This window comes from Drosophila suzukii, chromosome X (genome assembly GCF_043229965.1).
Source record: "Drosophila suzukii chromosome X, CBGP_Dsuzu_IsoJpt1.0, whole genome shotgun sequence".
Classification (NCBI taxonomy): domain Eukaryota; kingdom Metazoa; phylum Arthropoda; class Insecta; order Diptera; family Drosophilidae; genus Drosophila; species Drosophila suzukii.
The window spans coordinates 5,185,074-5,204,380 of record NC_092084.1 but is presented as its reverse complement, the minus strand read 5'-3'; the positions used below and the strand labels follow the sequence as shown (position 1 = coordinate 5,204,380).

The window sequence follows — 19,307 nt, the reverse complement described above, 5'->3', positions numbered from 1 at the left end:
CAAAAATAATTATGAAGGTTTTCTAAAACTTTTAGATTTCTATGAACCCATAACTTTGGGAAAATATTTACAGAGAGTCCTTTTAGATTTACAGTATCCCCTTTTTCATTGATCTTACACTTGATACTTGATAACTTTTCAATGCTATTGTTTTACAGACAGCTGTATGTGTTACATGTGCGCGTGTGTGTATGTTTTTCTTGTACATATTTGTTTTGCCTGAAAGTTTTTACTCAGCCAAGTGTGGAAATGTCAAACTGCGTCGACCTTCAGCGCTTATCCCCCCATTTACAATCCCCTTACGTTGCGTTACGTTACGTTCTGTTACGTTTTGTTACGTTTTGCTCGTTCGTTAGTTGGTTGATTGATTGATTGACTGGTTGATTGGTTGGTTGGTTGGTCCAGCAAGGATTGCAAAAAGCATAAACAAAAATTGAAAAGAAAAGCGGAAGCAGCAAAAAGAAACCCCCATGTTGTCCCTCCTTTTTTAATCGACTGTTTCTCTCTCTGTCGTCCCTTGTACATATGTTATATCTTCTTTTTTTCCTAACACTCCCAAAAAACAGATGAGATGAGGAAACAGTGTTTTTCGTTTATTTTATTGATCAGTTCTTTTTTTTTGGTTTTTATCTATGTCTATATATTTTTTGCCGATCTGCTGATCTGCTCCTGTTCCCTGTCCCTCGATTTAAAGCATGCTGTTTATTGACTTTTAGCTGTAACTGTATATGTTCTTTTTGTGCATGAGTTTTTATTCTTTCATAATTACACAAGTGAAAAATGTACGTTTAAAAATATGTATATAACCTAAAATTGGATATTTAAAGCTGAACTTAAAAACATAATTTTTTGTATAAGTAAGTTGTAAAGGAGTGTTAAAAGACTTCATACTTATATGATATAAGTTATATCCTTTAATGATCGAACATCTTAAGTGGCCAACTTTAGGTTCAAAACACTGAATTTTTCTTAGTGTATTAAAAAACGAAATACACGAATACACCCATGCAGATGCATCTACCACCACCACCACCGCCACAGTCATATCCACACCATTAGCGACGGTTTCTGATTGTTTCTTTGTATGATTTCCGTAGCGCGTTTCCTTCTAAATGGGGAATACAAAAACCACACACACTGCAAAAAAAAATCCTGCCCGTGTGTGTGAAAGCTTGAATAATGCCAATTTGATTTTTGAATTTTGTGTAGTAGCTGATATTATTAAAAACCAAAAGAAAACAAACGAATTTTTGTGATGTTTTCCAATACGTTGCGTAGTGTGTAAATTTGTTGCCTGCCCAGATACAAAACACATGTAATTCTGAATAACCCAAGAGAATTGTTGATTACCCAAGCTGATTGATATTTTTTGTGTAATTCATTTTGTGCATGCCCCAAAACTAATCAATGTAATTTGTTTGCTTCTCTTTTTTCTTCCACCTGCTGCCAAAAAAAAACCAAAAAAAAACGAAAAACCAAAACCGCATCCCTAAAAAACTCTATTCACACAGCAGCCCAGCAAAAGAGCTCCTCGACCAGCGAACAGCGAACGGAAACTAAGTCCAAGGATGGCGGTGCCACTGTGACCACAACGACAACAAAGGGTGAGTTAAACGGTCATGGGATGTGCCATATAGGATGGATGGATTAACCGGGATATTCTCCATTTCCGTAGTTACCACACGCACTGTCAGCGGAAGTGCTGCCTCCAAAAACATCTCGCCCTTGGCTAAATTCAAGCAGCTGGACAAGCAGGCAGCCGCCCAGCAGGCCCAAAAGTGAGTGTTCATTCCTAGACCACCTGTAATCCAAATTATTCCATACATTATGTATAAAAACATAAATACATACATACATATATCGACGGTAGCGAGGGCATATTATACTATACACACAAGCCAACATTTGTGCAGGTCACCCATTTTCGATTCGATGGTAATTGGAGAAGCAAGCACTACAGATTATCTCTATGATTTTTAAGTTTTAACAATCCAGAAGTGCATTTTAAGTCTTTTGCCTTTGAGAATCAACTGTTTTCTGCCCTAAAAATTATTCTTGACCAATAATTAGAGCACCTTTTGCGATTGCTTCTCCAAGTCACATACTCAAATAATTCAATTGGTTATCGGAGGACATCGCACACTCACACATTGGATGTATACAATATAAACACAATCTTCACCGTCCCACCTAACACACACATACATACACAGTTTCTGGTGTTGGTTCTCTAAGGAAGTGTGTCGTAGTATCGTCTCCCCAGAAAAAAAAAACGAAAACTTGATAAGAAAGATGATCTAGTGAGGGGGAAAGTGATTTCGCTTTATGTACATAGACCACCCAACTGTCTCCCACTGTTTTTTAAGTTAGCCTATGGAAACTGGACTCGATCTTCCCTCTTATTTTCTCTTCTCCCGACTATCTCTGTCTGTATATGGTTTTCTTCGGCGAACAAAAAATCCCGAAAAAATAAAACCCAAATCCAAAATTCGTTGAGAGAAAACCAATAAAACATCGCGTTAGTTGTTCCATTTCCAAGTTTTTTTGGTATTCAAATAATTGTTGTTGTTGTTTCTTGCTAACACAAAATGAAAATATATATACACACACATATACACAAAAATAAAAAATTACAAAAAAAAAAACCACTTAACACAATCGAACTAAAAAATCAAACAAAGAACACACAGACAAACAAAAAAAAAAGAAAAAAACAGAAATTAAGAACAACATGAAGATGAACCGATTTTGTGTGAGTTTCGCTAAAACGTCTGCAATCCTCCAACCTTGACTCATTTGTTCAGATCATCTCCAACAACAAGCACACCCACGACCCCCGGCGGTTCGGCACAACCGTTGTTCAAATTTACCGATCCGGCATTAAATGCGCGCGCCGCCACTGTCAAGGATCAACTTCTGCAGTGGTGTCAGCATAAAACGCAGGAATATGAGGTATCCAAAACCTAAACCAAAAAACAAACAAAAACCAAAACCAAGCGAGCCCTTAAAATATAAATGAATTGCCGAAGCCACAGCCCAATATTTGTTACCCTTGCCCTTGTTTGTTAATTATTAATGGCATTTGAGGTCAAAATAAAACGATTTTGAGCAAATTGAACACATATACCGAGTTACTTGAGCTTCTTGTTGTTATCGAAATAATCGAAAATAATAGATTGATCGATTTGATAAAATTTTTGATTTTTATATTTTTTAAATGTGATTAGTTTCATTAAAACTGTTTAACCGTAAAAAGAGTAATTAAAGAAAAGCTTATTTTATTATTTGGTTTAATCGATACCCAATAGAAACACAAGCCTTATTTTGACCTCAACTGCCGGAAGGCCTAGTTTAATACCGTTTCTTTAGTTTTGCCGTTCGCTCCGATGTTATTATTTTAGTTTTTGCCATATTTAACAAGCAATCTAACGACAAATCAAAAACAAACCTAGCAACAAACAAAATAAACAAAAGCAAAAACATCTAACAGCGTCTAACTTTGGCTGAGCTTGAAAGCTTCCTCCAATACTCATACATAAACACACACACACACACGCTCACACTTGCACACGAACACAATGCACGAATGAGAAAGTAGGAAATAGAAAGATGGATGCCATTTCCGTTTCCGGCTTATCGCTTTTGCTGCCGATTCTTATCGATCACCGCTTATCGTTTCATTGTCAATTTCGCTTAATCGCTAGAGTTATCGCCGCTGTTGTTGTTATTGTTTCGATCTAGTTGACCATAGTTTTACCTAGTTAGTCTCTTAGTTTAGTAATGGAGGCTGGAAACTCAAACTAAATGCTTTTGCTTTTGCTCAAGGGCCATCAAAAAAGTGAATAAAATAATAAAATGAACCCCCAGTATCAGCCAACCATCTCAAAAAGAAAGCGCTCGATCATTACTGATCACAACCGATCACCGAATGTAAATGATGTGTATGTGTGTATTGTTTCGCAGAACGTCCAAATAAGCAACTTTAGCTCGAGCTGGTCAGACGGCTTGGCCTTTTGTGCGCTGATACACCATTTCTTGCCAGATGCATTTGACTACACCACACTAACCAAGCAGACCCGACGACACAACTTCGAGCTGGCCTTCACCGTTGCTGAGTAAGTATACGCACCGTGGGACGCCCTCAATTGTATGCTACAAATATGCAGGAAAATGCATTTTAAATGAAGCGAGCCGTTTTTGAGAAATATAACATTAATACAATATACAGAAAAATTCTTTAAAAATCTATATAATATTAAAAGAGCCGCACAATTTAAAGTCATTTTGGTAAAAATAAAAAATTTACGATTTTTTGGTATTTTAAAATACATAAATTCTTCTAAAAAAAAATTCCAAGAAATATTTGAAACCAAATTAGCTTCCAAGGGCTACATTTTTTATGTGATATCTAACTTATCTATTTGTGTTTCCGCAGTGAGAAGGCTGGCATTGCACCACTGCTGGATGTGGAGGATATGGTGGAGATGAGTCGCCCCGACTGGAAGTGCGTGTTCGTCTACGTGCAGAGCATATATCGCCGATTCCGGAACTGCCAGTGAATCCATCGAAAGCAGTGGCAGCAGCAGCAGAATAGTCCAAATCCAGATCCAAATCCAAGTCAACTCAACAGCAACAGCAGCAACTCATTAAATTTTAAGCATACACCACACACCCCCTCTTTGGCATTTTGTGTTAAGACACGCGACCCTACAATCCTGCTACCCTCCCATGTTTCCCCCATATATCCCATAATCTATTATAACTCTGAAGACCCTTCATCCTGCGAATATCTAACTGTATAATCGGCATATGTATATTCTTCAACCGAAGCGCAAATGGCTCGTCGAACGTGAACAGCCGACTCTTTGTACGTTTTTTGTGTTTGTTTTACCCTTTTTTACTATTATTACGATTACGCATTATTATTTGTTATCGAACTTGAAGCAGAAACTATGCAAATAATTGTTGATTTATATATTTTTTTGTCATAATTTTAATTGCGGAGAGAAGAAGCAGTGCAGCTACTAACCCGTGCTGGCGGTCATCGACAATGGATATAAAGTATATAAAGATACGTCTCGATGCCGTCGCTCACATTGATGAATTACTGTAATATTAAACATATATTCTATGTACGTACGTGTAACGAGAACGAAACATTTACTAACCGATGGCATTGAAAAGGCCGCAAAGAAATCAAAAAAAGCAAATGAAACCCAACCAAAGTGTGTTTTTTTTGGGGGGTAAACGGAAATGGATGCCAAAAATTTTTAGTGGTTGCTTTATGCCAGCCAAAAGAATGATTTTTTTTTGGCTGAAAATGAGGTATTCGGATTTTAGTCAAAAAATACTTACTTTTTTGCAGTTTTTTCGTCGTAGTTTGATCAAATTAAAGCGTACAGCTAACAGACCTACTGTTTTGAGCAGCTGACAACCTATGCTAACAATCCACATCACTTTCCGGGAAATTCATTTCTTGACCAATTTTTTCATTTTTTGTAAGGGGTTACAACACTTTTATTTGAAAAAAATGGCAAAAATAAAAAATTTCCAGGTTTGAATGTCAATCGATTGGAAATTAAACAACGAGCTCAACGAGATATGACATTCCTCATTCTGACTTATATTTTTATTATGGCAGCCAAAAAACTAAGTTTTTATGGCAAAAAATAGGGTTAAAATTTTTGTGAAAAATTGAGATTCAAATTTTTGTCAAAAAATGCGAATTTTTTTTTCGGTTTTTCAATCGTAGTTCAGCCAAACAAAGGCGTACAGCTAAAAGACCGACTGTTTTGAGCAGCTTGCCAGATATGCTAACGATCCCTACCACTTCAAGAAAAATTTATTTTTTGACCAATTTTCACATTTTTTGTAAGGGGTTACATCATCTATTTTTGCGAAAAATGGAAAAAATAAAAAATTTCCAGGTTTTAATGTCAATCGATTGGAAATTAAACAACGAGCTCGACGAGATATGATATTCCTCATTCTGACTTATATTTTTATTATGGCAGCCAAAAAACTGAGTTTTTATGGCAAAAATAGGTATACAATTTTTGTAAAATTCGATATTCAGATTTTTGTCAAAAACGCGATCTTTTTTTTCGGTTTTTCAATCGTAGTTTAGCCAAACAAAGGCGTACAGCTAAAAGACCGACTGTTTTGAGCAGCTTGCCAGATATGCTAACGATCCCTACCACTTCAAGAAAAATTTATTTTTTGACCAATTTTCACATTTTTTGTAAGGGGTTACATCATCTATTTTTGCGAAAAATGGAAAAAATAAAAAATTTCCAGGTTTGAATGCCAATCGATTGCAAATTAAACAACGAGTTCAACAAGGTATGACATTCCTCATTCTGACTTTTATTTTTATTTTGGCAGCAAAAAAAGAAATTTTTTTTGGCAAAAAAGAGGGTTAACATTTTTTGTGAAAAATGGAAATTTCGTTTTTTGTCAAAAATGCGAAATTTTTTTTCGGTTTTTCAATCGTAGTTTAGCCAAATCAAGGCGTACAGCTAAAAGACCGACTGTTTTGAGCAGCTGGCTTGATTTGCTAACGATCCCTATCACTTTAAGGGAAATTTATTTTTTGACCAATTCTTCCATTTTTTGTAAGGGGGTACATCATCTATTTTTGCGAAAAATGGGAAAAACAAAAAATTTCTAGGTTTAAATGCCAGTCGATTGGAATTTTAATTACGAGCTCAACGAGGTATAACATTCCTCATTCGGATTAGTGGTTGCATTATGCCAGCCAAAAGAATGATTTTTTTTGGCTGAAAATAGAGATTTGTATTTCAGTAAAAAAAACATTTTTTTTTGCATTTTTTCCATCGTAGTTTGGCCAAATTAAGGCGTACAGCTAAGAGACCTACCGTTCTGACCAGCTGACAACCTACGCTAACAATCCCCACCACTTTCCGGGAAACTAATTTATTGACCGATTTTTTCTTCTTTTTTTTTGCGAAGAGTGGGAGAACATTTCTAGGCTTGAATGTCAATTCAATCCATTCAATCACTGCGTTGCGAACTTCTGACTGAAATCACCTTCTGCAAGGTTTTATAATATTCAGTATGCCTTTTGTTTTTCGTCAATGTGTTCCATAACTCGGTGAAAGTCTAACGTTCAAGTTGTATGTAAGATGTCGCAGGAAAATTCGGTGTAGAAATTTGTATATCAAAATTTGGTTCGTAACGCACTCAAGAACACACGCCAATACCGCCAAGCAGTTTAGCAAGCAGCAACATCTCCATCTGTGTACCTGAGCAACATGTCGTATCATCAGCACGTTCTTTCGGAGGCAACCACCGTCCGCCTGATAAATGGTTTGGTGGCCACCGGCAGTGCCACGCCGCTTGCCGTCCAGCCGCCTTCGACGGCACAAGCGGATGTTAACTGCTCTCCGGAAATTGCATTGGCTGCCGCTAATCCGGCGGCTGTTCCGCTGGCCAATGACACGCTCACCGCCTCAATGGCCGCCCTTGAAATATCCTCGGCTCGACAGCGGATGCTTCCACCGATAACTCGACGTCCTTCACAGGAGAGCGTCCATTCGGCGAACGAGAATGGCAACTCGTGCCGCATTTGCCGCTGGAACCGCAGCGACATGGAGATCATCAAATGTCCGTGCAATTGCAAGGGCAGCGTGGTAAGTGGGAGTTATCCAGCCACCCCTGATAAGGATATCCGGTTCGGGGAGTCCTCTTCGGCGTTCACGAAAAACTTGTGTAGATCCCGCTATGGAAATATTTCCATCCTCGATAAACCCTATAAATAGAAAATCACGTAAATGTGAATTCTTCAGATTCCTAATGTTCGTGGAAAGTGTGAAAGGGAATCCTTGAGCTGAAGATATCTTAAGATTTTAATAGGGCGGCTTACGGCATCTAGGTGAACTTTGCAGGGCTTCATCCACCTCAAGTGCCTGAAACGCTGGATCATGCACCGGCGGGATAATCGCTGCGAGATCTGCAATGCGGTCTTCAACATCTCGGAGGAGCGGGTCAGCCTGAAGCAGATGGTGCGGACCTTCGGTCCCTGTTGCGGCCTGATTGTTAAGCACCTTCTGTTTAGCGCCTCACTGATGCCACTGGCCCACATCATTCTGCAGCAGGTGAGATTTGGCCAGATTTAGACGGAATTTGTATACTACCTTAATGGCTTTTGTGTAGGTTCTGCAGTGCATGGATAACCTCAACCAGGGCAGCACCGAGCAGCTCACCGTCCAGGAGGTGTTTGTCGCCTCCTGCGCCCTGCTCACCTCCAGTGCCCTGTTCTTCCACTTCTTTGAGTTCGTCACCACGCGTTGCCTGCTCATCCGGAACATCCTGCGCCACTGGTGGATGTTCGGCAGCACCTCCGACTTTGCCCTGGTGGAGATCGAGGACGACTCCATCGATCTCTTTTGACGAGGAGAGGGGTAGATGGTCTGATAAAAAGAAGCTAGGAAGGAAGATCAAGTGTTCGGTGCAAGTATTCCAGCCCTTCTTCACCGACCAATCACCATCTTAGATGATTTCACCAAGATCTAGTTATAAACAAATTTTAATATTCAATAAAATCAATTTCACACCATCTCCAATGCATCAGAATTAAAATTTTTAAATAAGTTGGCATGTAACCGCCAGTAAAACATGCCTTTGGTATTTTTCTTCTTCCGGTATATTTAAATATTATAAAAAAAACTTTTAGGGTATTCCCAAAACTTATGCGTTGCTGGATAGCCTGGTTTTCAGTTGTATGCAAGGCGTTTGTTTAAAAAAAACTAAATTGTCACTTGTTTCTGCAATTCATTGTTGTCCATATTTTGCCATTTAAAAAGCATGGCAACTCTGCTAAATATTCCCTGTGTTTCTCAAGTTTCTCTTACCTTACTATAAATTTAAATTAAATTAACCAACAATAAATACTAATATTTATTATTAGTAATAATATAGAGGTAGTAATGTTTTTAATATAAGACATTTAATTTGTATTCATTAACTTGTTTTAATAAAATAATGAATAAAAAATAAAGGTATCGTAATGGTATTTCTTGAAACTACAGTAAATTGGTATTATTTTGAGGTATTTTGGTATTTCTCCCCGGCGCGGTCACACTGATGAAAATAAAGAGAAAAAAGTGCTGGAGCAAAGAAACACAATACAATTTCCATCTCGATTTCCCAATTCCCTACGCATAACCCGTGGGCCAGGAATTCGACTTTAGCTGTGGGGCCCCGACAATTAGATGTGTTCCCAGTTGTGTAAGTGCCAAAAAAAAAACCACTCGAATTCGAGCGAAAGCAAAACAATCGCAGCAGCGACAAAGCAAAATCAAAGGCAAAGCAGCGAAAAGCAAAAGCAAAGGCAGAAGCAAGGCAGCACGCGGGCAGCGGCGCTGGCAGAGAAAGGAAAACCGAAAACCGAAAACAGAAAAACGAAAACCGAAGAACGCCTCAAAAGAAAGTGAAGTGAAGTGCGAAACACACTCGAAAAAACCAGATCTCTTTGCGGCCGCCTTTGACATGCTTGTGCTTGTCCATTGCTTTTTCTTTGTCGCGATCTTCTGAGAAAAGCGGCACGTGTGCGAATGCATTTTTCCTTCGAATTTCGAACAAATTGAAACTTGTTGCAGAGTGCCACGCCTCCCGCGAGTCCCCGCCCCCCAAAGAGGTTACCATCGATAAACGAAGAAGCGCTTAAGTTCAGGAAGTAGAAGAAAAAGCAATAGAGCGAGATGGCTGGCCAACAGCTCGCGGCCCTAAATCTAAATCCAAATGCAAGTCCCAACTCCCCGAAGACCCTATACGACCTCTCGCTGCAGTGCCTCATCGGGAGTATGAACACCAAGGTCCCAGCGCTGGACAGGATCAGCCGCCTGGCGGAGCTGCCGCGCAACCTGCTCATCGATGTCTACGAAATGGTGAGTGTTATGGTGTTGTTCTCGCTCACCACCACCATCCCCCCGTTCTCCATCTTTCCCGAAAGATCCGAACCCATTATCATAACCAGTAATCGTTCGCAGCCAGTGGGGGGAAATACCTTGCTTAAGCAAATACTCGGCTAGTTCTATCTCCTATAGATGGTTGAAGCCTTGAGCTTTCCCATTTGTGATGTTGGTATTATGATTAACGGTCCTTAAAATAATATAATTTCTTAAAGCTTTCCTATTTATGATGTTGCTCTCCTATTTGTGATGTTAGTATTATGAATTACGTTCCTAAAATCGAATTATTAACATGTGTTTATGCTCTAGTTCTTGGAATTGTGTGTTGTAAGCAATACTATTTTTCACACAGGCTATAAATGTGTTGTACATAATACTACTCTATTCACTGTTTACAAAGTGTGAGGAACATCTCACTTGCAATGTAATTTACAAAAGTTCCTATTAGAATTATGAAACAGTTAAGAATCATATCAGAAATTTTTATCTAGAACCTGAATTCCTGGAAAAATGATTATTGATATGAAGGTTGCTACAAACCTAGCTATACCTGACAAAGTATGTCTCCTATTAAGATGTAGTTATCCCAAAGAAAGTATTACCCTTTCCATTGACGATCTTGGCGATTACAGCACTGGCCGGACCGCTGCTTATCTCAACTCCCCGTCCGTATTTCGCCACTGGCAATTACCATTCTCTCATACCCATTATCAGGGATTGAGGGGGGTATGGCACTTGTCTGTTTATGTTTGCTTTTCCGCTTAATTTGTTTACACCCCGCCAGTGGGCCCATTAACCCTAGAAAGAGAGACCTTCGCGGAATGACACCGGGAAAATTGCAGATTAACACTCATGGAATCTCAAAACGATCATGTCTGATAGGCCCAAATTTATGGACATCATTCCCAGAAATGCATTCAATTTTTGTGGACATGTTTTGCAATCGTTTAAAATGTTTCTTATTTGTTGTGAGATAATTATCCCACTGAAGTCCATCAAATGAAGCCTTTGTTTATTTTGATTGAACACACAACTGATCGAATAATAACCTTCAAATTCCGGAAATAAAAGTTGCTGTTTATTTATTTACAACTTGAAAATCGCCATCGAGGGATCAGTTTCACTTGGGCCCCACCAACTGGAGGTGCATGCCTTCAGATGGATTTCGTTTGGAGGAATGAAACCCAAGCCAACAGACCCACAGGTGGTTTCGAGCATACATAGTTGGTCAGCCAGAGGTTTCGATTCCATACATGGATTGTCTTAATAAGTGGCAATTACAATGTAATTTATAAACAGAAGCGTCATGGCAGGGCAGAAGGGGGGTTCTAAAAATAAACCAACCAGTCGGATGAGTCCAGCGCCCTTTGATTGTCCTGCTCGGAAATTGCGCGGCTCTTTCTGGGATGGGGGATGCAGTGAAGCATGGGCCTTGCTTATATGGCGCAGCTGCTGGCCGAAGAGCCATTGAACTTGCTGATAATGGCTAAGCAAATTCCATTGTCCGCTGATTGGATGTCTTTTTCTCCTCTTGCTGGCTGCACTTCTTGCTAGCGAGCCATTTGCCATTCCAATACTAAGATCGTTTTGTTTTTGAATTAGGACTATCGATGTTCTATTATCATCTTGGTTTTTAATGTTTTAAGTAAGCCACTCTTAACTAGCAGCTTTTACTTGAAGTAAAATATCACTTCCATTGAATATACCCATTTTGAAGTTATTAAAGGCATTTTATTTGACCTTAATTGGCGGCTTCCCTGCTGCTAATCATACACAGTCCCCACTGGCTTTTATCTTAATGCCATATTAATAATCTCTGTTTCTTCATCCACAGATGTCGCAGCAGGAGTCCTTGAAGGACACGCTGCTGGAGGAGCTGGTCCAGCTGGAGGTGTTCTCGCGACTCGTTCGCTACTCTGCTGCCCGCAGCAAGTTGCTGCGCATAATGGCCTCACTAATGGCCAGCAAAAAGATGCTGGCCAGCCGCCTTAGCGAAAACTATGTGTCGCGCTATGGAGTCCCCGGACAGGAGGAAGAGGAACTGCCACTGTTGAAGACGGACAAGATCAGCCAGGATCAGGCAGCATTGGAGAACCGCTCCTCGGATCTCGACCAGCTGCTTATCTATGATTTACAGACGGGCGCCAGCATAAGTCCCAGTTCCAGTTCTTTCGAGCGCCGTCCCCCATGCATGTCCATACAGGAACCCCAATCCCCTGTGCCATCCCTGGCCGAACTCACGCTGTATAACAAGGCTGCCGTCGAGGAGCTGCCCGCCGAGGAGTTGCGGGCCATCGACCTGGGCCTGCGCCTCGGATCGTTCCTTTCGGAGGCCGGGTGGATGCAGGAGAGCATTACCGTTCTGGCATGCCTCAATGGAAGACTGAAGCACCTGCCGCCCCACAAACACTGGCTGGAGATGCGTCTCGACTGCCTGCAGCGGTAATTTATTGAATTCATTGAATCCATAGACTTCCATTTCCGAACCCCAACTTTGACCCACTTATCGAAATTTGACTAACAGCAATATACAAATTTAAGCATATTTTAATATCTTTCAAGCTTATACGCTAACTAATCAATGCTATCTATTTTTAAAGCCTCCTATACGCAGAATCGGCCCATTGCAACTTCAAGCTGGCCCAGCGCACCTATGACGAACTGGTCGGCCTGAACAAATCGATCCATAGCCGTGTGCCTGGCCAGCTGGTGGCCATAGCCTACACCCAGATTTCGGCCATGTACTTTGCCCGCAACGAGTACAACTACAGCCATGTATGGAGCGGTCTGGCCATGCAACACCTGAGGGGATCTGCGCCACCGCGGTGAGTTTCTGTCCCTTTCCCTCTTCCTCTAGCCTAAATCTTACTGATCTCTTCCTTAATCCCCAGTATCATCATCGATGTTCTGCGCCAGGCGGCCAAGGCCTGTGTCGTCAAGAGGGACTTTGCACGGGCCAATCTGCTCATCTGCCAGGCGGTGCGTCGCGCTCGGTAAGCACAAAAGTCCATTTGGCACCACTTCGCCCTTCTCTCTCTTTTCGCTGATTGTCGGGCAAAAAGTCGATAATTCTTTGCTTAACTCTTGCTTTTTCACTAAGAAATGATTTTAGACTGATCACAAACCGCATTACTGAGGCCACAAAAATCTTTCTATCGTTTATAACGAGATATTAAAGCTCTAATTGCCCTTAAATAGGCTTACTGTATCCATAGATAAGCAAACAATGTTTATATTTAAATTTTGACAAGCCAAATATTTCACATTTCTTCCCCACAGCGAACATTTTGGACTTACGCATCAAAAGTACGGCGATGCCTTGCTAGACTACGGATTTTTCCTACTCAACGTGGACTCTGTGTTCCAGTCGGTCAACGTGTACAAGGAAGCGCTGGCCGTGCGTCGCGGCATCTTTGGCAACATGAACTTCCACGTGGCCATTGCCCACGAGGACTTGTCCTATGCCTACTATGTGCACGAGTACAGCACGGGTGACTTTAGCTGTGCCCAGGATCACGTGGACAAGGCTGTGAACATAATGAAGAATCTGGTGCCCAGCAATCACCTGATGTTGGCATCGGCGAAGCGCGTAAAGGCGCTGCTGCTGGAGGAGATTGCGCTGGACAAGATGGCCGATGGCATGGATGAGGAGGATCTGCTGCTGCAGTCCGAGGAGCTGCACAATTTCGCCCTGCTCCTATCCCTTGAAGTGTTCGGCGAGGTGAATGTGCAGACGGCGAAGCACTATGGAAATCTGGGGCGTCTATACCAAACGATGAACCGCTTTGAGGAGGCGGAACGTATGCACCAAAAGGCAATCAAAATCAAGACTGATCTGCTAGGTGCCTTCGACTACGAGGTGGGCTTGTCCATCGGCCACTTGGCTTCACTGTACAACTACCAGATGAAGAAGTACCGAGATGCCGAGAAGCTCTACCTGCGCAGCATTGACATTAGTAAGTGTAAACTCTTAAATCTTTTCGTTGGTGTATTCTTAACTAATCATAAACTAATTGTCAGGCCTGCGTCTGTTCGGCCACTCGTACTCGGGGCTGGAGTACGATTACTTGGGTCTGTGCCACGTCTACGAAACGCTGCACGACTTTGAGAAGTATTTGAAGTATGCGCACACACTGGAGAACTGGCAGATGCTTCGTGGCCAGAATCTTACTCAAAATGTATGTCCTATCCCCTCAGTTGGTATAAATACTTCTATGTTTTGACTAATTTGCTCCTTCCGATTTGCAGAAGTCCAGCTACCCCGCCATCGAGGTGGACTATTCCATCGAGGAAGTCAGGAGCAAGTTTTTCAACATGTGTGTCTGCAAGAACAGTCCGACTCGTTCGGCGCCAGTGGAATCAGCCGTGAATCTAAACTGAGATGGGGTTTCGGGAGTGGGAGCGGAAGTTGAAATGGAAATGGTAGCGGATGAGGAAGAGGAGGAGGTGACAGTTGCACCCGCACTAGCAATCGCAATCGCACCCACACCCCCGGCATCGGATGGCACAAACTGGAGGGCAAACTGCAGCAGGAGCGGCAACGGTGACAGAGGCGGCAACTTCTGCAGTTTGTCCTAGATAAGAGATTCGCATAAGTTAACCCACGTTGTTTCGACGGGATAGAGGAAGGAGCATCAAGGATCGACCCGTGTGTTCTACAAGAATATGTCTAAGTATAGTTAAATAGCTTAGCTCGATCGGCGCCGCCTTATATTCACCCGCGTTCTGTTTAATGTTTATTTTTTATTTTCCATTTCCATCGAATATGCCCATGCCCTGCAGCAGCTAAGCCCTATATATATATATATACTATACATATGTATTAAGTCGTACCGAGTGTGGGTCAGTTCAGCAAGTGTTCCGTTGTGTTTCAGCCATCATCGAATACGTCCAGTACCCTTAGTCCCACAGTTTTCGAGGAAACCCAGTCCTGTAAGTCTTTTTTCAGTCAGATGAGAGCCTAGGCTAAGATGTAGTAGTATTGTTGGAGCTTCGGTTAACCGGCTGAGACCGGGAGATCGTTGAGCTGATTGTTTTTTAATGTATTCCCGCGTTTTGGCCCATGTACAAATGCTTAAGTTTTAATGGATTTCCGCGTGTTATAATTCTACTATTGTATTTTTTTCTGTGCACTTGAGGATCCGGCCAGGCGCCAGAGGATGAGCTGCTTTGCTTTCGTTTTGCTTTCTAGGTCTACTAGCGAATGTACTCAATTTTTTCATTTCCACCTACGTACCAACGTTTTGTTGTTAGAGCGCTTGGAGCACAGAACCAGAATTACGATGTTGTATAGAGCGCAAGGAGTAAGCGTATTGTATAGACTACTAGGCCTCTTCAAAACGATATAATATATATATTTCTATTACGTACACACGGAAGCGAACCGTGTATAAAAAGTATTGCCTCGGCCCTAAAGTTAAACAAAGCAAACTGGAGGACCCTGGCGATGGGAAGGCGTTGTAAATACCTCGGGTTGAATATTACAGCTTCCAGTTAAAAAAAGCAAGGTTTATTATAATACATATATAAATATAATAATATAAATAAACGCCTATACATAAAGACAATTTATACCTTTAACATTTGCTACCTAGGGCGATACTTATAACACAATTGTAGTTGCAAAACTCTGGCATTACTTAGCGATTTAGTTTAAGAGCGACGTCGTAAATCTCAAAATAAAATAACTGCAAAATTTAGTGTAACTCTTTAATTTTTATGGCTCTAATTGCGTTTTGACCTGGATTCAATTGTAACTTAACTATACTTCTTAATGCAGAAATCGTATTTGAAATTGCCGCATCTATAGCCCAATATCGATATTAAAATCGAGAAGCATCTGTGTTAGCTTTTGATATTGGTGGCTGACAAGAAACTGCATTTCGGATTAATACAGCGAAAGTAAATTGAAAATTATAAAGTACTTGTTAAGAAATAAATATTGATAGCATCGGAAAAAAAATAGTTCGGAACCGAAACCAGTCCCCTAGAAACCACTTGGACATATTTGATTTTCGTGGAAAAGATGGAGAACGCGCTTTTCGCGAATGTTAAGAAGCTCTACGATCACAAGCTTTACGAGTGCGTGATTCCAGTGGTAAAGCCGAAGATCTGCCATATCATTCCCCCCAACAGCGCTATAGAGCCCCGTTTTGCAGGCCAAATTGCTGAGGACGGTGCTGAGGAACGATCGCAATGTGGCCACCTTAGAGCTGGAGTACCAGGTGCAGCTGTACCTGGTTAACTCGCTGTTCAAGGAGCGGCATCTACGCTGCGCATCGCGGCACTTCGAGGACATCTTCCACCAGCGGCGCCTCATGCTGCGCCACAAGAACGCCTGCCTGGTGGCCATCGAGAGTGCCTATCCGGAGTTCGCTGACGTGGAGCTGCGCCGCCGGGCCGCCGAGTGCTACCGCGAGATCGGCAATCCGGGCCTGGCAGTGGCCACCCTGCTCCAGGTGCCCGTCAAGTCGCGCACCCCGCGGATCAACCTCATGCTGGCCCGGATGCATCACCACTCGTTTGGGCTGGGGCACACCAAGAAGACGGAGTCGCTGCCCTCCTACAAGGAGGTCGTCCGCGAGTGCCCCATGGCTCTGCCGGTGATCCAGGATCTGCTGGAACTGGGCGTGGACGGCAACGAGGTCAACTCGCTGGTGATGCACGGTATTTCTGGCACTCATTTGGTTATAACACTCCTATACCACATATCCTTACGATAACAACTTTCCTCCCGCTCCTAAGCGAGTTCTACCCCTTTACAATACTTATTCACCATTAAATATCTTGACTTTGCTATTAATTAGTCAATAATCATGGGGATAAACCATTAATCCGTAATCCATTTTGATCCTAACGATGTATTATAGTAATTTCCCAATCGAGTTCCACCCCTCTAGGATTATATTCTCCATTAAATATCTTATTCGGTCAAAAATCTTAGGGACAAACCATTAATACGTTATCCATTTTGTTCCTAACCATGATTAGCTGCCACCGTGCCCGGCAACTTCGACTGGCTGAGCACCTGGATCAAGGCCCTCGCCCAGATGTTTGACTGCAAGCACCAGGACGCGGCACGCACCTTCCAGAGGCTGCAGGACAGCACCCTGCTGCGCTGCAACGAGGAGCTGATGATGGCGCTGGGCAGGTGCCTCTACTACGACGGCAACTACTCCCAGGCGGAGCAACTGTTCTCGGCGACGGTCAGTGCCAGTCCGGACAACATCGAGGCCATTGGTCTGCTGGCCGTGGTACGAGGACAGCATGCCGGCGACAGTGGCCAGGATACGGATCGTCTGTACGCACAGGTTACATCCGAGCCGAAGTACAGTCCATGCCACTGGTTTGTTCACGCCCAGGCCATGTACGATGCGGGGAGATTCGAGCGTGGTCTGACCTTCGTGGAGCAGTGCCTGCAGGCGGAGCCTCGTCACCAGGAGGCCCTCATTCTGCGCGGTCGCCTGCTCATCGCCCTGGAGCGGCACAAGGAGGCGGTGGAGGCGTTTCGCACGGGCCAAACTGTTGCCCCATACCGATTTGAGGTCTACCGAGGCCTGTTCCAGAGCTATCTGGCCGCCAAGCGGTTCAAGGAGGCCCATGCCATGTGCAACTGGACGCTACGTGTCTTCCAGAACTCGCCCAGGGGCCTCGCGGTACGGCCAGAGATGGATTTGCCATCACCAGGATGTGGTCTCTAATCGGTTCTTCTCTCTTCCCCGACAGATGTTCGGCCGCACCTTGTTCCTCTCGCCGGATCCGATGATCAGGAAGACGGCCCGCAAGTTTGCCGAGAAGTCGCTGAAGGTCGATCCCAACTACACGCCAGCGGTCACCCTGATGGCCGACATCTGCCAGTTCGAGGGCGCACCCAAGACGTCCATTAAGCTGCTGGAGGACCACGTCTCCCTCTTCCCGCAGGCCAATCTCTTCACGAATCTGGCTGACATGCTGCGCAGTCAGAAGGAGCCCATCAGGGCCCTGGAGTACTACTACAAGGCTCTGGGGTAGGTGGATCTGGGCCCAGTTGCGGGAGGATATCACTTAATTATAATACCATTCCCAATCTTTCAGTAAGAATCCCAGATGCGAGCGTACCCTGCGGGGCATTAGTTTGCTGAAGAGCTGCAACTCGTTCATCGAAACCCTTGTTTTGGACGACAGTGGCCCCATCAAGGTGGATGGCCAGCAGTCCACCAACGGACCAATAGCCACGCCCTGCAGAACACCGAATCTGGAGTGGCTGGCTGCCGATTGTGGGGAGAATTACCGAGAGACGTCCTCCTCACCGGCCGCCAGATCTGGCCAGGATGTCGAGGGCGAGGCTGATGGCTCCGTTTGGCACGACGTCGACGCGGAAATGGTTGGCATGAACTATGACGGCCATTAATGAAGAAGTAGGCCAGAGGCTTGGGATTGCTGTTTTTTGAAGTGCTCGAGAAATTAAGAACTGAACATTGTTATCATTTTAAATCCATTGTTAAAGAAGCCTAGGTATTGCGAATTCGATGCTAATCTCAATAAAGTGGCAGATAAAATGTAATGCCACTATAAATAACAGAATAAATTTGTAAGTCACAAGCAAATAAACCATGTACGCTACAAAGTTTTTACTAAGTATGAACTTTAATAAGACATGCTTTCATTTTCAAGAACACATTGAAAACATAAACTTTTTAAATTTTGGCGCCACGCAGTGGAACTAGTTTTGTTTTGGAATTCCTGGAAGTGTGTTTTGCAGCAGGCAGGTTGGGACAGCACTCACCGAAAACAACTGTTAATGCTAATACCTTATGTTATTTTACATAGGGAGAGCCAACAAATAAATGTCTCTCGACAGAAATTTCTGTTAACGGATGTCCCGCCAAAATTTAATTTTAAAAATTAATTTAAAATAAAAATATGTGACCAAAACTTTAGTTGTAAGTGGCCTCATAGTTAATTTGAAATAGGTTACTAATTTAAAATTACCAAACTTTTTTATTATTTCACTAAAAAGGTATATAAATTTCATTTCCAGTTGTTGTATGCAGTATTGAGTATAAAAGATTGTTCAAAGTAATTATTGAAAAATGTAATAAAATAACTAAGCTAATATTATTAAGCTATATTTTAATCTGTGTCCCAAAAAAAGTAAAAAATGTATAAGATGAGATATAGGTAAAATATATTGTTGTTATAAATTATAATACATAGCAAAAGTTTCCTGAATCAATTGTAAAAACTTAAAGATTTATTTCTTGTACGAATAGTTTATTATTTTTCACAAGTAACATTTCCTAACAGCAGCTTAACATTGCGAGAGAGTCTTAACAGCGGCGCCGAAGTCGACGCCGGCAGAGAAGCGGCAGAGAGTATTTAAGCAGCGGCGCAAGC

General features: G+C 42.4%; 4 protein-coding genes across 17 annotated transcripts in view; all 4 read left to right on the top strand.

Annotated features, from left to right (window-relative positions):
• The window catches only part of LOC108014978 (smoothelin), a 42,289-nt gene extending 37,064 nt beyond the window's left edge, over positions 1–5,225 (top strand). For 9 of the 14 annotated variants that reach the window (XM_070997429.1, XM_036820984.3, XM_036820982.3 and 6 more), the window contains 5 exons: positions 1,512–1,604; positions 1,676–1,778; positions 2,805–2,952; positions 3,964–4,115; positions 4,436–5,225. In XM_070997429.1, the coding sequence (XP_070853530.1) occupies positions 1,512–1,604; positions 1,676–1,778; positions 2,805–2,952; positions 3,964–4,115; positions 4,436–4,559 (620 nt within the window). In that variant the 3' untranslated portion in view covers positions 4,560–5,225. The remainder of the gene's footprint in view (positions 1–1,511; positions 1,605–1,675; positions 1,779–2,804; positions 2,953–3,963; positions 4,116–4,435) is intronic. The other 5 variants (XM_070997432.1, XM_065867530.2, XM_036820973.3 and 2 more) reach the window with 3 other exon arrangements.
• A 1,856-nt stretch (positions 5,226–7,081) lies between these two features.
• LOC108015073 (uncharacterized) lies at positions 7,082–8,585 on the top strand. The gene is made up of 3 exons (XM_017081311.4): positions 7,082–7,652; positions 7,908–8,117; positions 8,176–8,585. Exons 1-3 carry the CDS (start codon positions 7,275–7,277, stop codon positions 8,410–8,412), a joined length of 825 nt encoding a protein of 274 aa, XP_016936800.2. The 5' UTR covers positions 7,082–7,274; the 3' UTR covers positions 8,413–8,585.
• A 505-nt stretch (positions 8,586–9,090) lies between these two features.
• On the top strand, positions 9,091–15,631 carry Pat1 (Protein interacting with APP tail-1). The gene is made up of 8 exons (XM_017081680.4): positions 9,091–9,249; positions 9,621–9,908; positions 11,767–12,374; positions 12,533–12,757; positions 12,824–12,925; positions 13,212–13,888; positions 13,953–14,110; positions 14,181–15,631. The coding sequence occupies exons 2-8, from the start codon at positions 9,723–9,725 to the stop codon at positions 14,310–14,312; spliced, it is 2,088 nt and encodes a 695-aa protein (XP_016937169.2). The 5' UTR covers positions 9,091–9,249; positions 9,621–9,722; the 3' UTR covers positions 14,313–15,631.
• Positions 15,632–15,781: 150 nt separating this feature from the next.
• Positions 15,782–18,564, top strand: APC7 (anaphase-promoting complex subunit 7). The gene is made up of 5 exons (XM_017081682.4): positions 15,782–16,029; positions 16,091–16,598; positions 16,923–17,587; positions 17,658–17,938; positions 18,006–18,564. The coding sequence occupies exons 1-5, from the start codon at positions 15,958–15,960 to the stop codon at positions 18,319–18,321; spliced, it is 1,842 nt and encodes a 613-aa protein (XP_016937171.2). The 5' UTR covers positions 15,782–15,957; the 3' UTR covers positions 18,322–18,564.
• Positions 18,565–19,307: the final 743 nt, after the last annotated feature.